The sequence below is a fragment of the Tubulanus polymorphus genome, chromosome 3 (genome assembly GCF_964204645.1).
Source record: "Tubulanus polymorphus chromosome 3, tnTubPoly1.2, whole genome shotgun sequence".
NCBI classification, from domain to species: Eukaryota; Metazoa; Nemertea; class Palaeonemertea; order Tubulaniformes; family Tubulanidae; genus Tubulanus; species Tubulanus polymorphus.
Window position 1 is genome coordinate 5,164,002 of NC_134027.1, and position 17,294 is coordinate 5,181,295.

The following is a 17,294-nucleotide window of genomic DNA, read 5'->3' on the forward strand; positions in this document are numbered from 1 at the left end:
GCCTTATCGTTGCCTCGTAGATCTAGCGATGAGTCCGAATCCGCGTTTTATATTTTTACCCTGACCTATCATTCATTTCCGGGTTATCATTGTTCGTAATCCGTAAAGTTCCAAATGGCATAAATGAGGTATCTATCCGTTACTTTTTGCATGCAAGCCCTGCAACGAATAGCCTGACTATATGTTAAGGGATATTTCAACAGATCTACAAAGACTGGGAAAAATTTGGGTCGTTCTAAACGATGCCGAAAAACCAAAAACGGCTCGCATTCGCGCATACACAATTGACTTCCGGGTTCCTAACTCTAACTGCTGAGGCTCTGATCCTTTTTCAGTCGGCAGAAAACGAATAAGCTGACAGACCATTCATTTCATTGATTTGACACTAATTTATACCTAACCAAAAAACACTCATTTATTGCCAAGAGTAACCTCATTATTTTCGTTCAATTTATAGGGTTATTGATCCAAATCCAAGCTGAGAAGAATGAAGAATTGCTATTTCAGTGAGCTGAAGGAAAGATAATAAAATGAATCATCAAATTCGTGAATTGACTGCTACTAACGATATGGATGTCGGTGTGGTTGGAGAAAGTGCTGAAAGGATGGCAGAAAACTGTAAATCAGGCATGCAATCTGTAGTTCATTCTAAACCTTCAATTGTGGCGGGGCAGATTTCAACAAATGGTATGCAGACTGCAGAAGGTTTTAGACTAAAAGAAGAAGTGAATTTGATTACGAACATCAATAGCGACGTTGAAATTAAACAAACACCATCATCTCTGTCCGCCGATAAAAAACCATCTACACAAATATTGAATCTATCACCACAGTTACCCGTGCAACATAGTGTACAACCAGTCATTCTGACACCTGCATTGCTTCAGCAGATACTAACTATGCATACTGGAATTGTAGCGAACCAGAATGTAATACAAATAACCGTTCCACAAGATGCTATACTGCAAAATTTACCACAACTAACTGGTAACGTGACAGTTGAGCCGCAGTGCATATCCCTGAATGGTGCGTCCGTCCAACCTTCACAGATCGTCTTTGCCGAATTAGAAGCATTACAAACAGCTTTGAATAAAATGCAGAAGAGTCCTGATGATAAGATTTCAACAGAAAACATATCAAATGGCACAAAGTCGGTTGAAATTCTAACTACCACGGCATCTTATGAAGTACCGTTAGCTGTCGACAGTATAAGTGCACCTGCTGGGAAAAATAATCAAAACATTATTGATGTATCCTCGTCCAGTATTGCCTGTAGTATAACTGAATCAAATAAAAGTGGACATAAAAACCAGTATATATCAACACTGCTGAAAACCGCTGACCAGACTGGAAATCTGACTGACATGAAAAAGGATAGCAATTGTGAAGCAATAGATGAGGTCGGGTCGATTAAAGAAGATCAAGTTCAGATTATTAATCTATCCGAATTTATGAACAATGTCAAACAATCTAATGAGTCAAATAAGTGTGATGAGTGCAATAAGGTATTTACATCATCCTCTGCTTTAAAAGGACATAAAACATTGCACAATCGAAAGATTACCGAATGCCCAGTGTGTCACAAATTATTTACGAGAAACTGGCTATTGCAAGGTCACCTTCGCATCCACACCGGCGAACGCCCTTTTCCGTGTACTTTCTCTGGATGTACGAAGGCTTTCGCTGACAAGTCAAACTTGCGTTCGCACATGTTAATTCATACGACTACGTACAAAGAATTTGTGTGCAATAAATGCAATAAAGCTTTCGCTCAGAAACGTTATTTGCACAAACATCAGCTCGAAGTATGCAACAAAAAGAAATTAAGCTAGCAAATTGTCATCCAGCCTGACTCTAGAGACTGATTGAAATTCATGTACTTAGTACATGTACACTGTAAAATCTTGTACTATCTCAGAATTTTAAACCATTTTTCCTCTTCATTTAGAAGATTCTCTATCACTAACAATAGGTTTTTAGTACTGATGTAACATGGTGTAAATATATGTAGATGTATGATAAATTAAAACATATTAGTTTATGCTTTATGGGTGTTTTTAAGCATGTTTACAGTTTCTATTATAATAAAGATACATTGTTACTATTTAATTTGATGTTCAATTATGATATGATTCTTGGTTACTTTTGTAGTTTCTGCACTTTCCAGCAAGGGCTGATAGAAAATTCCTTTTCGGTAACAATAGAAATCAAATCAAAGACCAATGTTATTCATTAGTGTTTATTGCATTTTGAAAAACTGGACCACATGACGTTAACAAGATTCACATAGCAGTTCACATAGTGTATAAAGGGATATTTCATTTGAAACAATAATAGTTGTAAAGTTTGGAATCTCTTGGGCAAAATATTTGGACGAAGACATGCAAGACATAAAAGTTCAAACTTGGAAAGGATGAAATAGAGGTGTACAATAAATTCATATACAAGATATGCAGATTCCCTAAAAAATTGAGGTGTACAATTGAATAAATTCATATACAAGATATGCAGATTCCCTAAAAAATCTAACTATGAACAATCTTTCAATTTGATCCTGTTTTTCAAACAATTCATCCATTCACTTATGTATAATTAATAATCATTTATGACTAGAAAAGATTATGGCAACCTTTTTAAGGCATAATTCATGTACATGTATAAATATATTCTAAAGAAATATTTGTTCGTGACAAACAAAACAACTCACTAGAGTATTATTAATGAATACATTATGAATACCTGGTAAAGATATGCGCATTTTGAATATAGAATGTGCAGCAGCATATGCCCAGTACTAATAAAATCCTCACCCTATTGCTATAATTAATTTCTTAATTCTAATACAGAAATGTAAAGAATATATGGAGCTGAATTCCTGAGAAATTGATAATGATGACGCTAAAAGTACCCAACCACAGTAGCAATATCCTCTTCACTTGTGAATTAATAAAAAACAAGTTTTAAACAGATGTTTCAATTGTAAATAGGTCTGGTTTCACATAGCTGGTAAAGAGTGTTCTTCAGGTGATTCGGCAGTAGCATCAGTTGACCGAAGTCCTTCACTAGCCATCTGTTTACCAGCTAAATTCAGTAGTGCTTTGCCGCTTGGATCTTTGTCTAAGACGCTTGTTACCTTCTAAAATACCGAGAAAAGCCATTTGGCATTTATTTTTTACAAATTCATTGAACGAGAAAGATCTATAACAATCTTACCTTAGATCGAGCTGGAGCCTCACCTACTCCCCACACCTCTAAAACTTCAATAGCAAAGTTTGGTTCTTTAGATAGTTGAGGGCTATTATAGGTTGTGCATTTTGGTAATGCTTTACTATTTCCAATCCCAAATTCACTGTCGATCCAAAGTCCGAAGTGGTCCAGTTGTCCTCCCATACCCTAAAATAAACCTTACCTAATTATTTGAATTGATAATTATTAATAGACTACTACCGTTCTTGGGAATTATGCTTACCAATCCATTAGGCATAGTTTGTTGCCCTTGGTTCAGGTACTGATAATGATCGTTATACCCTGAAGGGAAGAAACGACCAATCTGTGGAAACAATGTAAACAAAAAGCACCGTGTTGTACCTGAAAAAAATTCAAAATCAGTTAAAAAATCATAAACTTGATGTGCAGATTTAACATTAGCAGGCATGTTGATACGTACCAACCCATTCTGGACTTATTTCCCAAGGTGTGGCAGCAAACCCTCCAAACAAATAACCATCTTTGTCCTTGATTATCAACATAGTAGGACCCTCGTTTGTGATATATTTCACCATTGTCGAAAAACTTTCACCATCTGTTGCTGTGCTGAAGAGCAATCTCCATTTAACACCGAGTTCTTTTGGTATACTGTGATTCAGACAGATTAGTGAAGTCACATCAAGAAGAGACTTTGTTGAATTCCAATCGACATCAGAACAGAATGGAATTTTTGGAGTGTGGAATGCAACAGCAGTCATGTCTTCAACCTGCAATATTCAAATTCATTTCTGAAATAATGCAAGGGAGCTCACACCCATGGATAGTAAGTCCTATACATCATCACGACTGATTACTTACATAGCTAACATTGAAACATGTATAGAATATATAATCCATCAGATGAGAGATGAATGCTGATTTAGAGATCCAGTTTTCCAAATCCTCTAAAGTATACACATCTTCACTTTTCAATGGGCTGCCATCAGCTTATATATCATATAGAATAGTGACATAGTTGATTAGAAGGTTGCTTTACATCGTAGCATATAAACAAACCAGTGTAAGCTTATACATGAATGAATCACCTACCATTAAATACAAGGGAATGCATTAGAAATTTAGCAAACAGTAAATTCTTTTCACTGTCATACGGAATCTTCCATGTTGCATACTGCGGTGTTTTCATCATCAGTTTCACATATGCATCTAACAACATCTGAACTGTCTGCAAAGTAAGAGGTAATCATATATCGCGAGTTTTCAATTAGATTATGCAATTTAAGCGATTCAAAATATGTCTAACTAACCGACCTGTTCAAGTTGTTCCAGTGTTGCTGTTGTGTTCACAGTCGTTATACTCATAAACACTTCACTTCTCTGAGACAATGTTCCTTTGAGGAGATAAGTCAGTGAAACCACGAAACTCTTTTCATCGACGTGTGTATGGTGTGTACGGCTGCTCTTCGACACCAAAATGTTGCACATTTCATTGTGAAGACAGGTTGAAATACTCGGTGGTAATACGTCTTTCAGATATCTCTGTTGTTAAAAAGGAATAGAATAATGAATAATTGAGTCATTGCAATTACCAGCAGGAGCAAACTGTCTATTAAGATGAATTTTTCCAGTGTTCAGAATGTCTTTACGTACTATCTTATCTAACAAAAAAGTCAAATTTCAATTACTTACTTCCAAATCATCTCTACTAAACGATACACTATTTTCCCCAGCAATCTCTTTGAAAATCTTTCTTATTTGATCTTGTTCTTGTTTTGTAAACAATTCTAATGCCCTGTCAACTTCGGGGTAGCTCTGCATTAGTCCCATTTTTCAAGTCATGTGAATTACGAATTTTAATTTCTCTAGCATTTCCGGGTTTTCCAGGAATTTCGTGGTTGGGTCGCGGGAATAGCCGGAAAATGGATTAACAGAACTTGAAGAACAGAACAACCCCTAGTCCGAAACCTGATTTTTTACTCAACCTTCACGGCCTTTGAATTGCATTGAATTTCATTGAATAAAAACCCAGCCAAAACCATCGCTTTTGAATTGTATTTGCATATGGCCGAAAATGGCATTTAGGTCTGTCTGCAGAGTTTCCAGAAACTGTCATGTCAGGGCCCAAGACCTGACATGACAGGTGGGACCTCAGGTGACAGGTCGATTTGCTAAAATGAAAATCGTAATGACTGAACCGATGATAGACGATTAGAAGATATGATAGGCACGGATTTAAAACAAATGATAGCCGATAAGAAACAAAAAGAACATATCTTAGTGCTTTCTGAATATATTATTCAAAAACAAAAAACAAACTATGGTGTGTTATGAATTCATTTAAGAATTTATGTTTGCCTTGTAAAGATGCAATGATTGTGAATTATTTGATTTCAATAATTTTGAAGCGAGACCTCACACGGCAGCTCGCGCCATTTTGCAGAGCTTCTCGGGACCTGTGGTGACAGGTCTGCACTAAAACTGATGAAATTGAAAAAACTTTACTTTTTATAACCTTTATATAGTAAAGAGTATAATATAAATTGCTAACCATGGATATAGTTAATCTTAAGTTACTACAAAACAATAATTTTGAAGCGAGACCTCACACGGCAGCTCGCGCCATTTTGCAGAGCTTCTCGGGACCTGTGGTGACAGACAGGTCTGCATTAAAACTGATGAAATGAAGGAAAACTTTACTTTTTATGGTATCTTTATAGTTATGAATATAATATAAATTGCTAACCATAGATAGAGTTAATCTTAAGTTACTATAAAACAATAATTTTGAAGCGAGACCTCACACGGCAGCTCGCGCCATTTTGCAGAGCTTCTCGGGACCTGTGGTGACAGGTCTGCACTAAAACTGATGAAATTGAAAAAACTTTACTTTTTATAACCTTTATATAGTAAAGAGTATAATATAAATTGCTAACCATGGATATAGTTAATCTTAAGTTACTATACTAAGTTATTTATATATATATATATATATATATATATAAATTTTGAAGCGAAGCGAGACCTCACACGGCAGCTCGCGCCATTTTGCAGAGCTTCTCGAGACCTGTGGTGACAGGTCTGCTTGAAAACTGATGAAATGGAAAAAAATTTACTTTTTATGGTATCTTTATAGTAATGAATATAATATAGATTGCTAACCATGGATATAGTTAATCTTAAGTTACTACAAAACAATAATTATGAAGCGAGACCTCACACGGCAGCTCGCGCCATTTTACAGAGCTTCTCGGGACCTGTGGTGACAGGTCTGCATTAAAACTGATATAAGAAAAAAACTTCATGCTTTAAATTGATGAGTTGATTTAAAATCAGTCTCAATAAAATCAGTCTCTATATTGCATTCGGCTCTTTTACATGTACATCATAAAGACAATGAATATAAATAGTGAGACTTCAGGACTTCAGGACAGTGAGGAGTGTTGCCGAACTGTGATAGTGAGCAGATAATTTTCAGTGTCTTATTGCGGAAACGAAATATCAAGACCTCGATTCATCTAGCGAAAATATTCTCTTATAATGTGCTCTTATTTCTACATTAATTAATTCATCTTTGCCTGAAACTTATTTTTTACCTTTAATACAGAAATAAGTCATAGTTTACACATAAATATTTTCTTCTTATAAATCAACCTTTCAAATGAATTATTTGTCAGAACATTTTCCTTATCGTTATTGTTGAATCATTTTCGATATTAACGACGGGTCAGAATATTCATTCTACTCAAAATGTTCTTCCATTCGTCTAACACGTGCCTAGATATTTCGCCGTTCCGTCAAATATTGTCATGAGTTTGGGTTTTTTTGGGACCTGACATGACAGGTCAGACCTGTCATGTCAGGTCTTAAGACCTGACATGACAGGTTCTGGAAACTCTGCAGACAGACATCAATCGAAAATGGATACGTGAAAAAATGAGGTAAGTTTGTGATGTTTAAGGAGGTATTTTTGTTGGGGCTACAGTATATCAAATCTATTTAGATTTGGCTTGTAGAAAGAAATGGCGGAAGACGTCGTCGTTGACGTTGTGCGGTGCTGTGTTTCACTTTCTGTTTGTTGAATGTGTGTGGTGGGCCCTTTGCCTTTGGCCTTTGCCTTTTGGCTTTCTCAGTTTCAGTTTCAATCTCAGTCAATAAAAGTACTCAGTAGTACGTACCTGGTGTAATAGGTTTTAAATGGACTACTGTCTGTCACACATGAATTGCCAGAAAACTCAAAATTATTTTCTGTAGGCCCTATCGTACTGCTGGCCTGCACAGATTAATTTCGCCTAATTGTTTTATCTTTTATACAGGCGTGCCAGTGATAGTTAATGTTTGTTCATTTTAATGTATTGTAACAGTGTCATACGAAGCAACGAAAGATCTAATATGCAGACATTATTACTGATTTTTGTATTGCATGTGCTGCATACGGAAGGAAAAAGCATGAAATCCTGTAAGTACCGCTAACTCTTCCAGAATTTAGACGGTTTTAACAGCTTTTTTGACATCATGTGTATGCCGATAGAAAACTTATGTTTGAACAGTAAACTTTGTATTACAGTTAAAATGCCGGGTGGAAGCTACTGTTCGTGGACAGCTGGTTTTCAGGAGGTTGATGGTGGAATAGTCAGATCGGTCAGACCAGCTGCTAAAGATCTTCATAACGAGTGTAAATTACAGCTCGTCGCTGATGATAAAATATTCACTACGAAAAAGATGATGGTCAAATTTCAATCGCTTAGAATTAACGACTGTAACACGAAACTTTCATTCTATGATAGCAGCCACAGTAGAAATGCTCCGATGGTGAGTTTCAGTTCATTTAATCAATAATGTACGCAATGATTATGTTCATTATTCAACTCATCGAAAATTGATTTCAGAAAACCTTTACATGCGGAACTCCCATACCAAAGATTTTATATACGACGGGAAAATATCTTGTCATAACTTTCAATCCTGGCGGATCAGGGAATTATCTATTCGAATTTCTGGTCACTACATATAGCGGGAGTAAGTATGATAGGTCTTGATTATTTTTTTGTGCAGTTGGGTGCGGTCGGATCATGCGATGCTTTAGTAAATAATCTACATCGATCTTGTCGATGTATTAATTGATTTATAACCAGTATATATGTTATTTTGGTTTGCAGGGGCCGGATTCTGTTCAGAGTTTCAATGTAAAAATCGTAAGTGTATTGAAAAGGATTTAGTTTGTGACGGTTATGATAGCTGTTTTGATGGTTCTGATGAATACTGTGGCTCAAGTAAGTTGGAACCTAGTAAGTGCTCTGCATCTTATTTTTCCTTGGTTATTTGCACTAAAATGCATCATGAGTATTTTAAAGAGAGTTTTATGCCAGAAATACTTTTCAGAGACATGTTCTCCTATATTATTCTAGCACCATAAAGAATTGTCAGATTTTACGTTAATTGAATAGACCCTCTTAATGAATGGTCATTGAGATATAGCTTTTGTTCATCTAGCATTGTCAGCCATTCTACAGCCTGCTTAATCTTACGTTTGCATACGGATCAGTTGAAGTTTTCGCTTATTTTGCTTTTATTTTTCTAGACTGTGATAAGAATAATGCAACTTGTTCTAATGGTAAATTTTCATGGTGTCTAATAAATGTTGACTAATGTTTTGCTTCACCCATAATATTGATTGACACACATCATTCATCCTTGGTTTATGGTGCATTCATTTGCTTCGACTTATTATTTTTGTCATGTCATCCACGCATGTTTCTTTGCTTGAAAACCTTTTCAAAAGGATCTCATGATGGTATTATTAAAAGAATATAGGCTACTAATGTATTTATACACCAATATACGTTATAATGAATCTAAGCCTTATAAACCGATAATACCATAATGCTTTTAAGAAAATATGATTTAATGGTAAAACAATAGTACTTCACTTGAAGCTTCAGTATAAAAGCAGTTTTGTAGATAGCTTTAATGATTAATGGAAATAATGTTTGGAACATACTCCCAATGTGTTTTAATGAAGATAATATGGGATAGATGGGGTATGGGTATATAGTTAACAGTATATATAGGACGCAGAATACTTGACTCGGATCAACCATTGATCAGTCTACCAGGTGTATGCGTGTATCACTACAGTATAAAGTTGCTGTCTGAGAGAACAGTGTGCAGTCAATAACTAATGGTTTTAGATCGGTAAATATTTTTTTAACCCTATATAGTTTGAAGTACCGAATATTCGGAAAATATATATTTTTGTTTACAGATAACCTACGTGGATTAGGTTTCTCGATGAAGAAGTTTATAATAGGTATCCTCGTAGTCATTGGACTAGTGATTGTAGCTGTAATTGTGTGTATCGTGTGCTGTGTAAAGAAAGGATCGGGAGCATTTGGGAAAATGTTTAATCGCGGAGGACGCCATTCATCGTCTCCCCCTGTTGCGTACGAAGGTAAATCAGCTTCATGCCGATATTCACATTTTCATTAAAATGTTAAATTCAATGGCGGCGATGGTATTCTGTATCTTTGCAGCTGCACCACTCCATGGTCAGTACAATGAGTGTGATTTAGTGTTTTTTACACGAATGCAAATTGTTGATTTGTTTTCATGCTTTTTCATGTAAAGGCCTTTAAGTATGATGAACGATTCCAGCTTACATCGCACGTGATATTATGTTTTAAGAATTTCTATACAAGCATGTTTGTTTCGTCGGATGTTCGCCATATATTGGATATTATTCATTATTGAATTTTTGTTTTAGTTTTTAAGCTACATTCATGTACAATACATTTTGAATATAAGCTACACCGAATATGTGTTTTAAGTGAATCTCCAGTCATTGTGTCTTCAAGTACCATTGACTTTGTTAGAAATACTTAACTATGGTGACTATCCGGTATTTGCTAACTACTGTATTTCTATTCATTCTATTTAGTTGCTCCTACGAGTGCGCCGTCATACCCACCACAACAGGGATACCAGCCTCAACAGGGATACCCACCTCAACAGGGGTATCCACCACAACAGGGATATCCACCTCAACCAATGGCACCATATCCAGAACCACAAGCACCGTACCCTCCAGTTGGTTTGTACCATTTGTCATAATGCCTTATGTCTATCAGTTATTTATGAATTTGAATCTTTTACGAACCAAAATAAATACATGCTTGCCACACTGTGCGCTTAAGTTGTAGGTGGCTACCCTCTCCAGCCAGGACCTCCTCCAGCATACGGATTGCATCCTCAGGGACCAGGTAAGGCTTTGCTTACTATACCTTTTATCAGAATATGTTTAGGAATCATACTTTATATTAGTGTAAACGAATTTATACTGTATGTATGTTTTACTGTAGAAGACAAAGTGATGTTATAGGTAATATATAATTTATATCTCAGGTATTGGGAATCACATATACATGTATTACTTAGTTGCGCTTGCAAATAAATTGGTGTCTGGAATATTCATTTTGCTATGTTGAAGGAACTGCAAATCTATTTCTATGGCGGTATGATTTATAGCATGTTGATGGGATTTTATCATTTCAGCATACTGAGAACAAACACAACAGTGGAATATTGATACGTTAATAAAATATAGCTGCCCGAGATTGGAAGAAAGTGTAATACTATGCAATTTGGAATCGTTATGTACCGGTATACCGAAAAAGAAATGCTGCTATATGGACAACATTACACTGAATTATATAGAAATGCTCTGCATTATTGCATTTCTCAGGAATCTTAAGTTATTGACTGTGCAGCTAGCTGGCTACTACGACTGCTTTGTGTGCAAAATGTGTTAATACCAAATGAAGTGCCCCCGCATGCGTCGGCTGTTCCTTCTAATGCAGGGACGTGATGAACAATATCTTGAGATGAATAACTCAAGTGAACAAAACAAACCGAGCCCTATTAATGGGTGTGCTTCTTCATCAATTAGGTTTATCTAAAATAAGATTTGTTATGGGTGTTCACGTTGAAAACCTGGACCCAGATTAAGTTCACTTGAACAGTAACCAAACCATGACTATAACAGATTTTTATTTTGTTTTTTTTTCTTCCAAGTTTATTCTACAAATTTGCTCTCAACGCTTTAACCTTTAAATGTGTCCCGTTTCTTTGGCATTTAGAACAATCCTTTCAATTTTTGCAACTCTCCATACCAGTAGAAGCGATTCATTAGATGTATATACTTTAAACGCTGCTAAATCTTGAATCAGTGTTACTTTCAGAAAGCCAGTCTCATTCAAGATATATGCCGTTATTCATTGACTGGAGAGATTTTGAACTCTGAGGTTGTACATTATGCTAGTCTTCATTTATAGATGTGATAAATGTATGTTGTGTGTTGTATGTAGTGTTAGTGTAATTAGTATAAATACGTTTTAAGTAAATCAGTCCTTCATAAATCATGTATTGAATTAAAAGCAAAATGCATGCAAGCACTGTCAAATTCTAGATAGTAGTATGCATCTAGATCAAGCTTTTTATTTATTGCTTCATGTTTTACAAATAGGATTCTTTTTATTTACATTTGTATTAATAACACTAAAGGAAATAGATTATAATTTTTTGATCATTAAAATTTGGAAAGTTACTGTGTAAATAGTTTAGTAACGGAATCTCCTGCGTGGACAGAATACTGTATAAATGTTCTATAATGAAATGGCATTAGACAGTTGATATTATTCCCTTGTGAACCAAATTCCCTGAAGATACTATGTTTCAATCTCTGTACCATTGGTCAGTGTTTTAATATACATAAACTGTAATTATGAAAGTTACTCTATAAAATTAAAAGATTTGTCTTCTATGAATGAATGACTTCTTTCAATGTATTTCTGTGTTGGCTTCCATCCTCCGTCGAACTGGACTTAATTAGGGATCATTCATTTATTACGTACGCATAAGATTTGAATTTTTCAACCCTCCTCTGTACGCAAAATCGGCCATTTTTTCATATATATTAAGCATTACAGTACGCAATTGCACTGACCCCTCCCCCTCCCCTAATGCGTACGTAATAAATGAATGACCCCTTGTGGGAGTCTGTGCCTGTAAGTTATATATAAGTATGGTTTGTAGCGAGTCTAGGAACACCCAAACGATGTGGGTTAGACAAGGCCATAGGTCAAATGTGAATGGAGATTCGGATATGAAAGTATCCTCAGTTTGCAGTACAAAACCTTGTATTCCTATTCATCAGATCTCTACAGAACTTAACAATTAGTGTATCAATACACAATATGCCCTCATTTATTAGCAAAAATTAGTACATTTTAAGATATTAAACAAATACTTAGAAACTTAAAAACTAAACATCCGCTGTTTCATGTTATATGCAAAGAGTTAAAATACATAAACCATGATACATGCACCAGTATCATAATACAAACATTCACCAAATAACCTAAGTGTTAATGTAAGGATAAGCAAAATTAAAATTGGTACATTGATACTAATAATATATGAAATGATCTTATCATTATGCATAATCTGTTCAAGAAAGTACATGGATAAGATATTGCAAAAAAACACTATTAAAATATATTTCATATTCTTATCTATTTTGATTTCTCCTGTTTCTGCTTATGTTCTTTCCTATGTTTGGCTTGCCAGTCTTCAACTGAAATTAAGATATAGCCTTATTTACTCTTTAGAGGCATTTTATAGATAGTGGCAACTTCATTTCCTGCATGTACCTTGACAGTTTCGACTGCAGTAAAACCGAGATTCATCCCAATTCTCTTCTTTACACCTGAAAGTAAACATTTTATGAATTTATAATCAGTTTTTGTCATCAACGACTTTGAACAACAAAGACTAACTTACTTTTGACATTTCTTGTAAACCCTAAGAGCAAGTTCTTCTTTACCGCAATTCGCACATGTTTTCAATTTCCGCTTGCCATTTTCTTTATTGAGAACCCCAGCTTTTGGAGAATCCGTTGACAGTTTATCAATAGTTTCCGTCTTGCTCGATGCACCTTCTACAAATAGCCAACAACAAGTGATAGGAACATTGAAGCAGAATTTGTAACATTGAGATGAATCTAGAAGAATGCTCAACATACCAGCAGGACTAGATTCTTTAGTTTGTTGTTTCCTAAATTCCTTCTTCTTTTCATCTAATTTCTTACCCTCATCTGCAGACACACTTTTCAGATGATAGGCAGCGTCGAGGAAAAACTCAACAGAAGCCGATTTATTTCTATCCGTTTTTGGGATAAGTGCCTCAATTTCGGACACCATTATGACAATCCTTTTCTCAATTTTCGTCATCGAATCTCGACAGTGTTTTAAAATTCCACCACACTTAACTAGACCGTGAATATCATCAAAATAGAAGTTACCTGAATAAAAAGATATGAAAAGTTTTCTTAACATTATAGCTACATTTCTGATTGATCTGTCAATTATTCAATTTTGACAGCAGAAAATCCAATCACCTCCTTTTTGAAATGCTGGTTTTATACGTTTTATAATCTTCTTACAACGAGGTAAATGTTTGATAACATCTTGGGCTGTCTCAATAATTTCATCCAAATCCAATCTTGATATCTACAATTCAAAGTAATGTCACATATCATTTTGTTCACATCAGTAATAACGAAATTGAAAAAGAAATATATAAATTTATTAAAATTCTTACCAATACCCCTTGAGGTACATCGTTATCCATTTCTAGTAGATCATGGATCGCAAAAATATGTCTAGCATTAGTACATTTCTGAAAAGAGCAGAAATTTCAGCATGAAAATATATGATTATTATAAGCCAGGATTAGATAAGCATCCATATATCTTTTTACCTCCTTAGCAAGACTTTTAAGAAATTCAATATCTAGTTCCCACTCCAATAAGATCAAACTCGGAGGAACCATACAGTCAGGCATCTCATCCACAGGAAAAGCCTGAAAAGACAATAGTTACCCATACACTAACCGAATTATTAATTGCCTGTTAAAATGCATATCTATACCAGTTTGCCTTGACGGAATTCTTCAAGATGCTTTCTACATGCACAGTGGTGTTTACAACCATTCTAAAAGGATAAATATTCCACCATTTCAATCAAACACGTTACGTATAGGGACGCATGAACACCACACGTACCGGTATGTTTGTTCAATTCAGTTACCGGTACCTCAATCTCCCCTGAAAAATCTTGTTGTCCACTCTGATAATAGATCGATTTAGCCATTGTATCTAGAGTGGCCATGTGTACTTCATATTGCAAATGTAAAATCGTCCAACATCTTCTTCCATTCTACAAAATGCATTCAAATAAATAATCGATACTAATATTTTTCATCGTCAAAGCTCAATAATTACACTTCAGAGATATTCTCCCCTGAAACCGGTCTTAACTGGTTAGTGGTGAACAATTGCAATCATACTATTTCCTGATGTATGCGACTAACCTTATCTTTCACAATATTCCTCTTGAAAGTTTGATCTCTAACTTCCCTTTGCCACAACTTGGTCTTTGATTCAGTACTTCCACTGAGTTCTATCATTGAAGGACTTCGAAGAAATTTCATTAGCATAGTATCTTCCATACTATCATCAGTAACTCCAGTAGCTTCCAGCTTCTTTGGTTCTTCAGTTTTCAATTCATTGAACCTTTTGATGATGTCCCTCATTGAAACATCTGGTAACTCAACTAAATTCCTTTTACTTTTCTTCGCTTTTTTTGACTGTGCTAAAGGCTCACTTTTAATGTCCTTTTCATTAGACACTTTAGAATTTCTAGGTGAAGCAGTGCTTTTCTCTTTACAATCAGCTGCACTGCATCCTTGAACTGTTGTTTTGTAATTCAAGTTTTTACTGGTAGCACCGCAAGTGTCTTTTCCCTGCTTCCGCATCAATGTAGAATTGTCCTTGTGGACAGTTACTTCAGCTGGAGGTATAGCATTTTCTGGATCACCAGGTTTAGGCCGAGGAAATCTTATTGAATACGTCAAATTCTCTTCACCATTTTCCGCCACAAATGAAAGAATTCTATCTGATCCAGTTTCATCGATAGCAATATGGACTATCTTATAATCATCAGGCAGAATACCAGCAGGTAAGAATGACCTCACTGTAACTTCTAGGTCCTCTAAATCCTTTTTGTGTTTATTCTTCGAACCGCGTTTGTGTTTCTTCTGCGTGTATTGTTGTTGTCCATCTGGAACATGTGAGCACTTTGAATCGTCACAACATTCCGTGGTAATGAACTCAGAAAATTTGGAATTGTACGTTATTTCATCTAGCTGAGCCTGCAGATCTGGATCATGATCAATAAGTACTTTAGCTTGTCCAGTTCTTGTTTTATCAACTGCTGATGATTTACCAGACGTGGTTTGCTGCTGTTTATGTGAAAGCCAGTATGGCTCTACATATTTCGCTTCAGTCGTATTCGGATGTTCGATGTCATAATTATCTTTTGGATCGACATACTTTTTTGCAAAAATGATAAACTGCATATACTGATCTTTAGTAAGGCCATCACGCCAGTCCTTCTTCTTGTCCCAATTTTTAATAAACAAGGGATTTTTGCTGTCAAAAAACATTCGAGGATTCCCCTGACTCCAACCTTCAAGAAAACAAGGCCCACTTGGTGAACCATTACGCAACTCCTCTTTGTAACGAATTGCACCATCTTTGGCCAAGTCAAAATATCGGGAAAGATACGATGTCCATTCAGGATGTAATGTTTTTGGTTCATTATTTAATCCACCACAAAAGCTGTCGTCATCACATTCTTCAGCATCAATCCATGTTCGAAGACATGCAATACTAGCTCCTCCAAACTTCAGGTATAGCGGTAGATATATATAGACCTGTATTAAAGGGGTAAATAGAATTTGAAATAAATCCAGTTCCCTACAAGATTTTACAATTTCGTCAAATTTCTTCCAGTCTCCAAGATTTCGTCATCTGACTTAAACTAGAACCTACTTTTACATAAGAAGACCTTTCAGTAGCTGGACCAAATAAATTCCGGAATGTTTCCCTTTAAGAAATATAGAATATACTTGAGATTTGCGAATTGATTTTCTTTTTCACTTCATGAAGTCGCATTTCAAAATGGAAATTATCAGTGTAACATAAAAGCAGCGACAATATAGGCATATCTCACCTTGTATCCTTGTAATAAAACGGATCCTTCGCTGCAATAAATAAACCTTATGATAAAACAAATTGGACAGAATTTTACCTTTTCTTCAATATGTATAACTAAAACTCACCAAATGATTTTGATTCCAAATATTGAATCATATGTCTGTACTGAGCAACTAATACAATATCCATAATCAAATTCTTTGCCATATTTGGTTTGCCTAAAATTTGTAGAAGGAAGTGGCTTATATTTAGGTCTATAAAGAAAGCATAGGCATATCGTACCATAAAATTACCTTCAATGAATTGTTTGGTGATGAAAGCAAAAAACTCATCAATCAATTGCTCGTAATGTTCAGGCTTTCCAGGGTACTCTTTAACCGGACCAAACTCCATCGTGAATGAGCGAAAACATATAACAAACTGTTTCCAAAATTTCTTTCCCTGAAAAAGCAAACCATTTGAATTCATTCATGTATCAAGAAAGTCAGCCGGGAAGAATCATAGGCCTAGTAGATAGTTAGTTATAGACATAGAAAGGGTCATAAAGTAGGTACATACCTGATCAATCCACATACGTCGAAAAGTATCTTTATGCCTGAGGAAGTATTCATAGTCATGTGGACTAAAGTCATTGCCAAACATAGCAAAATCATCATCAGTTAAACGAATCTTTCTCATTCTAATTACAGCACTAACAGCAAAACCTACAGTCAAAACACAGTGTGTAAAATTAAATTCGATTCTGAATTGAAGAAATTGTGATTAATGTCGATTATGATCATCAGTTAATTTTGTGTACTTGCGAGATAAAATTCATGAACACGTTATGAGAATTGGGACTAAACCTACTTGAGATTTATAGTATCTAAATCACAAATCCTTGAGACGAGTGAGACGTGTATTTCAAACATGCGCCGCAAGAAAATTGATTGATATGAATTGAGCTCCACAATGATGGGAATTCCCACGGGATATC

General features: G+C 35.3%; 4 protein-coding genes across 13 annotated transcripts; 2 read left to right on the forward strand and 2 right to left on the reverse strand.

Annotated features, from left to right (window-relative positions):
• The first annotated feature begins 82 nt into the window (after positions 1–82).
• Positions 83–2,109, forward strand: LOC141901490 (uncharacterized). Its single transcript, XM_074788763.1, has 2 exons — positions 83–128; positions 458–2,109. The coding sequence occupies exon 2, from the start codon at positions 531–533 to the stop codon at positions 1,830–1,832; it is 1,302 nt and encodes a 433-aa protein (XP_074644864.1). The 5' UTR covers positions 83–128; positions 458–530; the 3' UTR covers positions 1,833–2,109.
• A 116-nt stretch (positions 2,110–2,225) lies between these two features.
• On the reverse strand, positions 2,226–5,082 carry LOC141901489 (MTOR-associated protein MEAK7-like). 2 transcript variants are annotated; one of them, XM_074788761.1, is made up of 8 exons: positions 4,897–5,082; positions 4,519–4,746; positions 4,297–4,432; positions 4,066–4,193; positions 3,668–3,974; positions 3,470–3,588; positions 3,214–3,393; positions 2,226–3,136 (listed from the first exon to the last, which is right to left on the reverse strand). In XM_074788761.1, exons 1-8 carry the CDS (start codon positions 5,032–5,034, stop codon positions 2,996–2,998), a joined length of 1,377 nt encoding a protein of 458 aa, XP_074644862.1. In that variant the 5' UTR covers positions 5,035–5,082; the 3' UTR covers positions 2,226–2,995. The 2 variants fall into 2 exon arrangements, with proteins under 2 accessions (XP_074644862.1, XP_074644863.1); XM_074788762.1 differs by having other exon boundaries at positions 4,297–4,428; positions 4,515–4,746.
• A 122-nt stretch (positions 5,083–5,204) lies between these two features.
• On the forward strand, positions 5,205–12,015 carry LOC141901520 (uncharacterized). Of its 8 annotated transcripts, none has more exons than XM_074788812.1 (13): positions 5,205–5,273; positions 7,120–7,145; positions 7,521–7,663; positions 7,772–8,016; positions 8,094–8,223; positions 8,364–8,492; positions 8,786–8,818; positions 9,470–9,655; positions 9,738–9,752; positions 10,142–10,294; positions 10,398–10,463; positions 10,563–10,582; positions 10,756–12,015. In XM_074788812.1, the coding sequence occupies exons 3-12, from the start codon at positions 7,555–7,557 to the stop codon at positions 10,580–10,582; spliced, it is 1,086 nt and encodes a 361-aa protein (XP_074644913.1). In that variant the 5' UTR covers positions 5,205–5,273; positions 7,120–7,145; positions 7,521–7,554; the 3' UTR covers positions 10,756–12,015. The 8 variants fall into 8 exon arrangements, with proteins under 8 accessions (XP_074644913.1, XP_074644914.1, XP_074644919.1 ...); XM_074788813.1 differs by having other exon boundaries at positions 10,404–10,463; XM_074788818.1 differs by having other exon boundaries at positions 8,364–8,477.
• A 451-nt stretch (positions 12,016–12,466) lies between these two features.
• Positions 12,467–17,262, reverse strand: LOC141901745 (uncharacterized). Of its 2 annotated transcripts, XM_074789185.1 has the most exons (16): positions 17,168–17,262; positions 16,877–17,022; positions 16,612–16,759; positions 16,444–16,536; positions 16,335–16,365; positions 16,154–16,208; positions 14,632–16,035; positions 14,355–14,477; positions 14,190–14,252; positions 14,020–14,121; positions 13,861–13,938; positions 13,658–13,769; positions 13,283–13,561; positions 13,042–13,198; positions 12,912–12,967; positions 12,467–12,835 (listed from the first exon to the last, which is right to left on the reverse strand). In XM_074789185.1, exons 2-16 carry the CDS (start codon positions 16,994–16,996, stop codon positions 12,774–12,776), a joined length of 2,883 nt encoding a protein of 960 aa, XP_074645286.1. In that variant the 5' UTR covers positions 16,997–17,022; positions 17,168–17,262; the 3' UTR covers positions 12,467–12,773. The 2 variants fall into 2 exon arrangements, with proteins under 2 accessions (XP_074645286.1, XP_074645287.1); XM_074789186.1 differs by lacking the exon at positions 17,168–17,262 and having other exon boundaries at positions 16,877–17,090.
• Between the last annotated feature and the right edge of the window lie 32 nt (positions 17,263–17,294).

What these genes read in the sequence shown, in the direction of transcription:
- LOC141901520 (XM_074788812.1), top strand. Translation starts at nt 7,555, where the DNA reads ATGTATTGTAACAGTGTCATACGAAGCAACGAAAGATCTAATATGCAG. An exon ending in ACAGTAGAAATGCTCCGATG is followed by an intron (nt 8,017 to 8,093) that starts GTGAGTTTCAGT and finishes AATTGATTTCAG; the next exon opens with AAAACCTTTACATGCGGAAC. An exon ending in TAATGCAACTTGTTCTAATG is followed by an intron (nt 8,819 to 9,469) that starts GTAAATTTTCAT and finishes TTTTGTTTACAG; the next exon opens with ATAACCTACGTGGATTAGGT.
- LOC141901490 (XM_074788763.1), top strand. Translation starts at nt 531, where the DNA reads ATGAATCATCAAATTCGTGAATTGACTGCTACTAACGATATGGATGTC.
- LOC141901489 (XM_074788761.1), bottom strand. Translation starts at nt 5,034, where the DNA reads ATGGGACTAATGCAGAGCTACCCCGAAGTTGACAGGGCATTAGAATTG. An exon ending in TTAGTAGAGATGATTTGGAA is followed by an intron (nt 4,747 to 4,896) that starts GTAAGTAATTGA and finishes TTTTAACAACAG; the next exon opens with AGATATCTGAAAGACGTATT. An exon ending in AATAAGTCCAGAATGGGTTG is followed by an intron (nt 3,589 to 3,667) that starts GTACGTATCAAC and finishes AATTTTTTTCAG; the next exon opens with GTACAACACGGTGCTTTTTG.
- LOC141901745 (XM_074789185.1), bottom strand. Translation starts at nt 16,996, where the DNA reads ATGAGAAAGATTCGTTTAACTGATGATGATTTTGCTATGTTTGGCAAT. An exon ending in TTTTATTACAAGGATACAAG is followed by an intron (nt 16,209 to 16,334) that starts GTGAGATATGCC and finishes TATTTCTTAAAG; the next exon opens with GGAAACATTCCGGAATTTAT. An exon ending in TAAAGAATCTAGTCCTGCTG is followed by an intron (nt 13,199 to 13,282) that starts GTATGTTGAGCA and finishes GGCTATTTGTAG; the next exon opens with AAGGTGCATCGAGCAAGACG.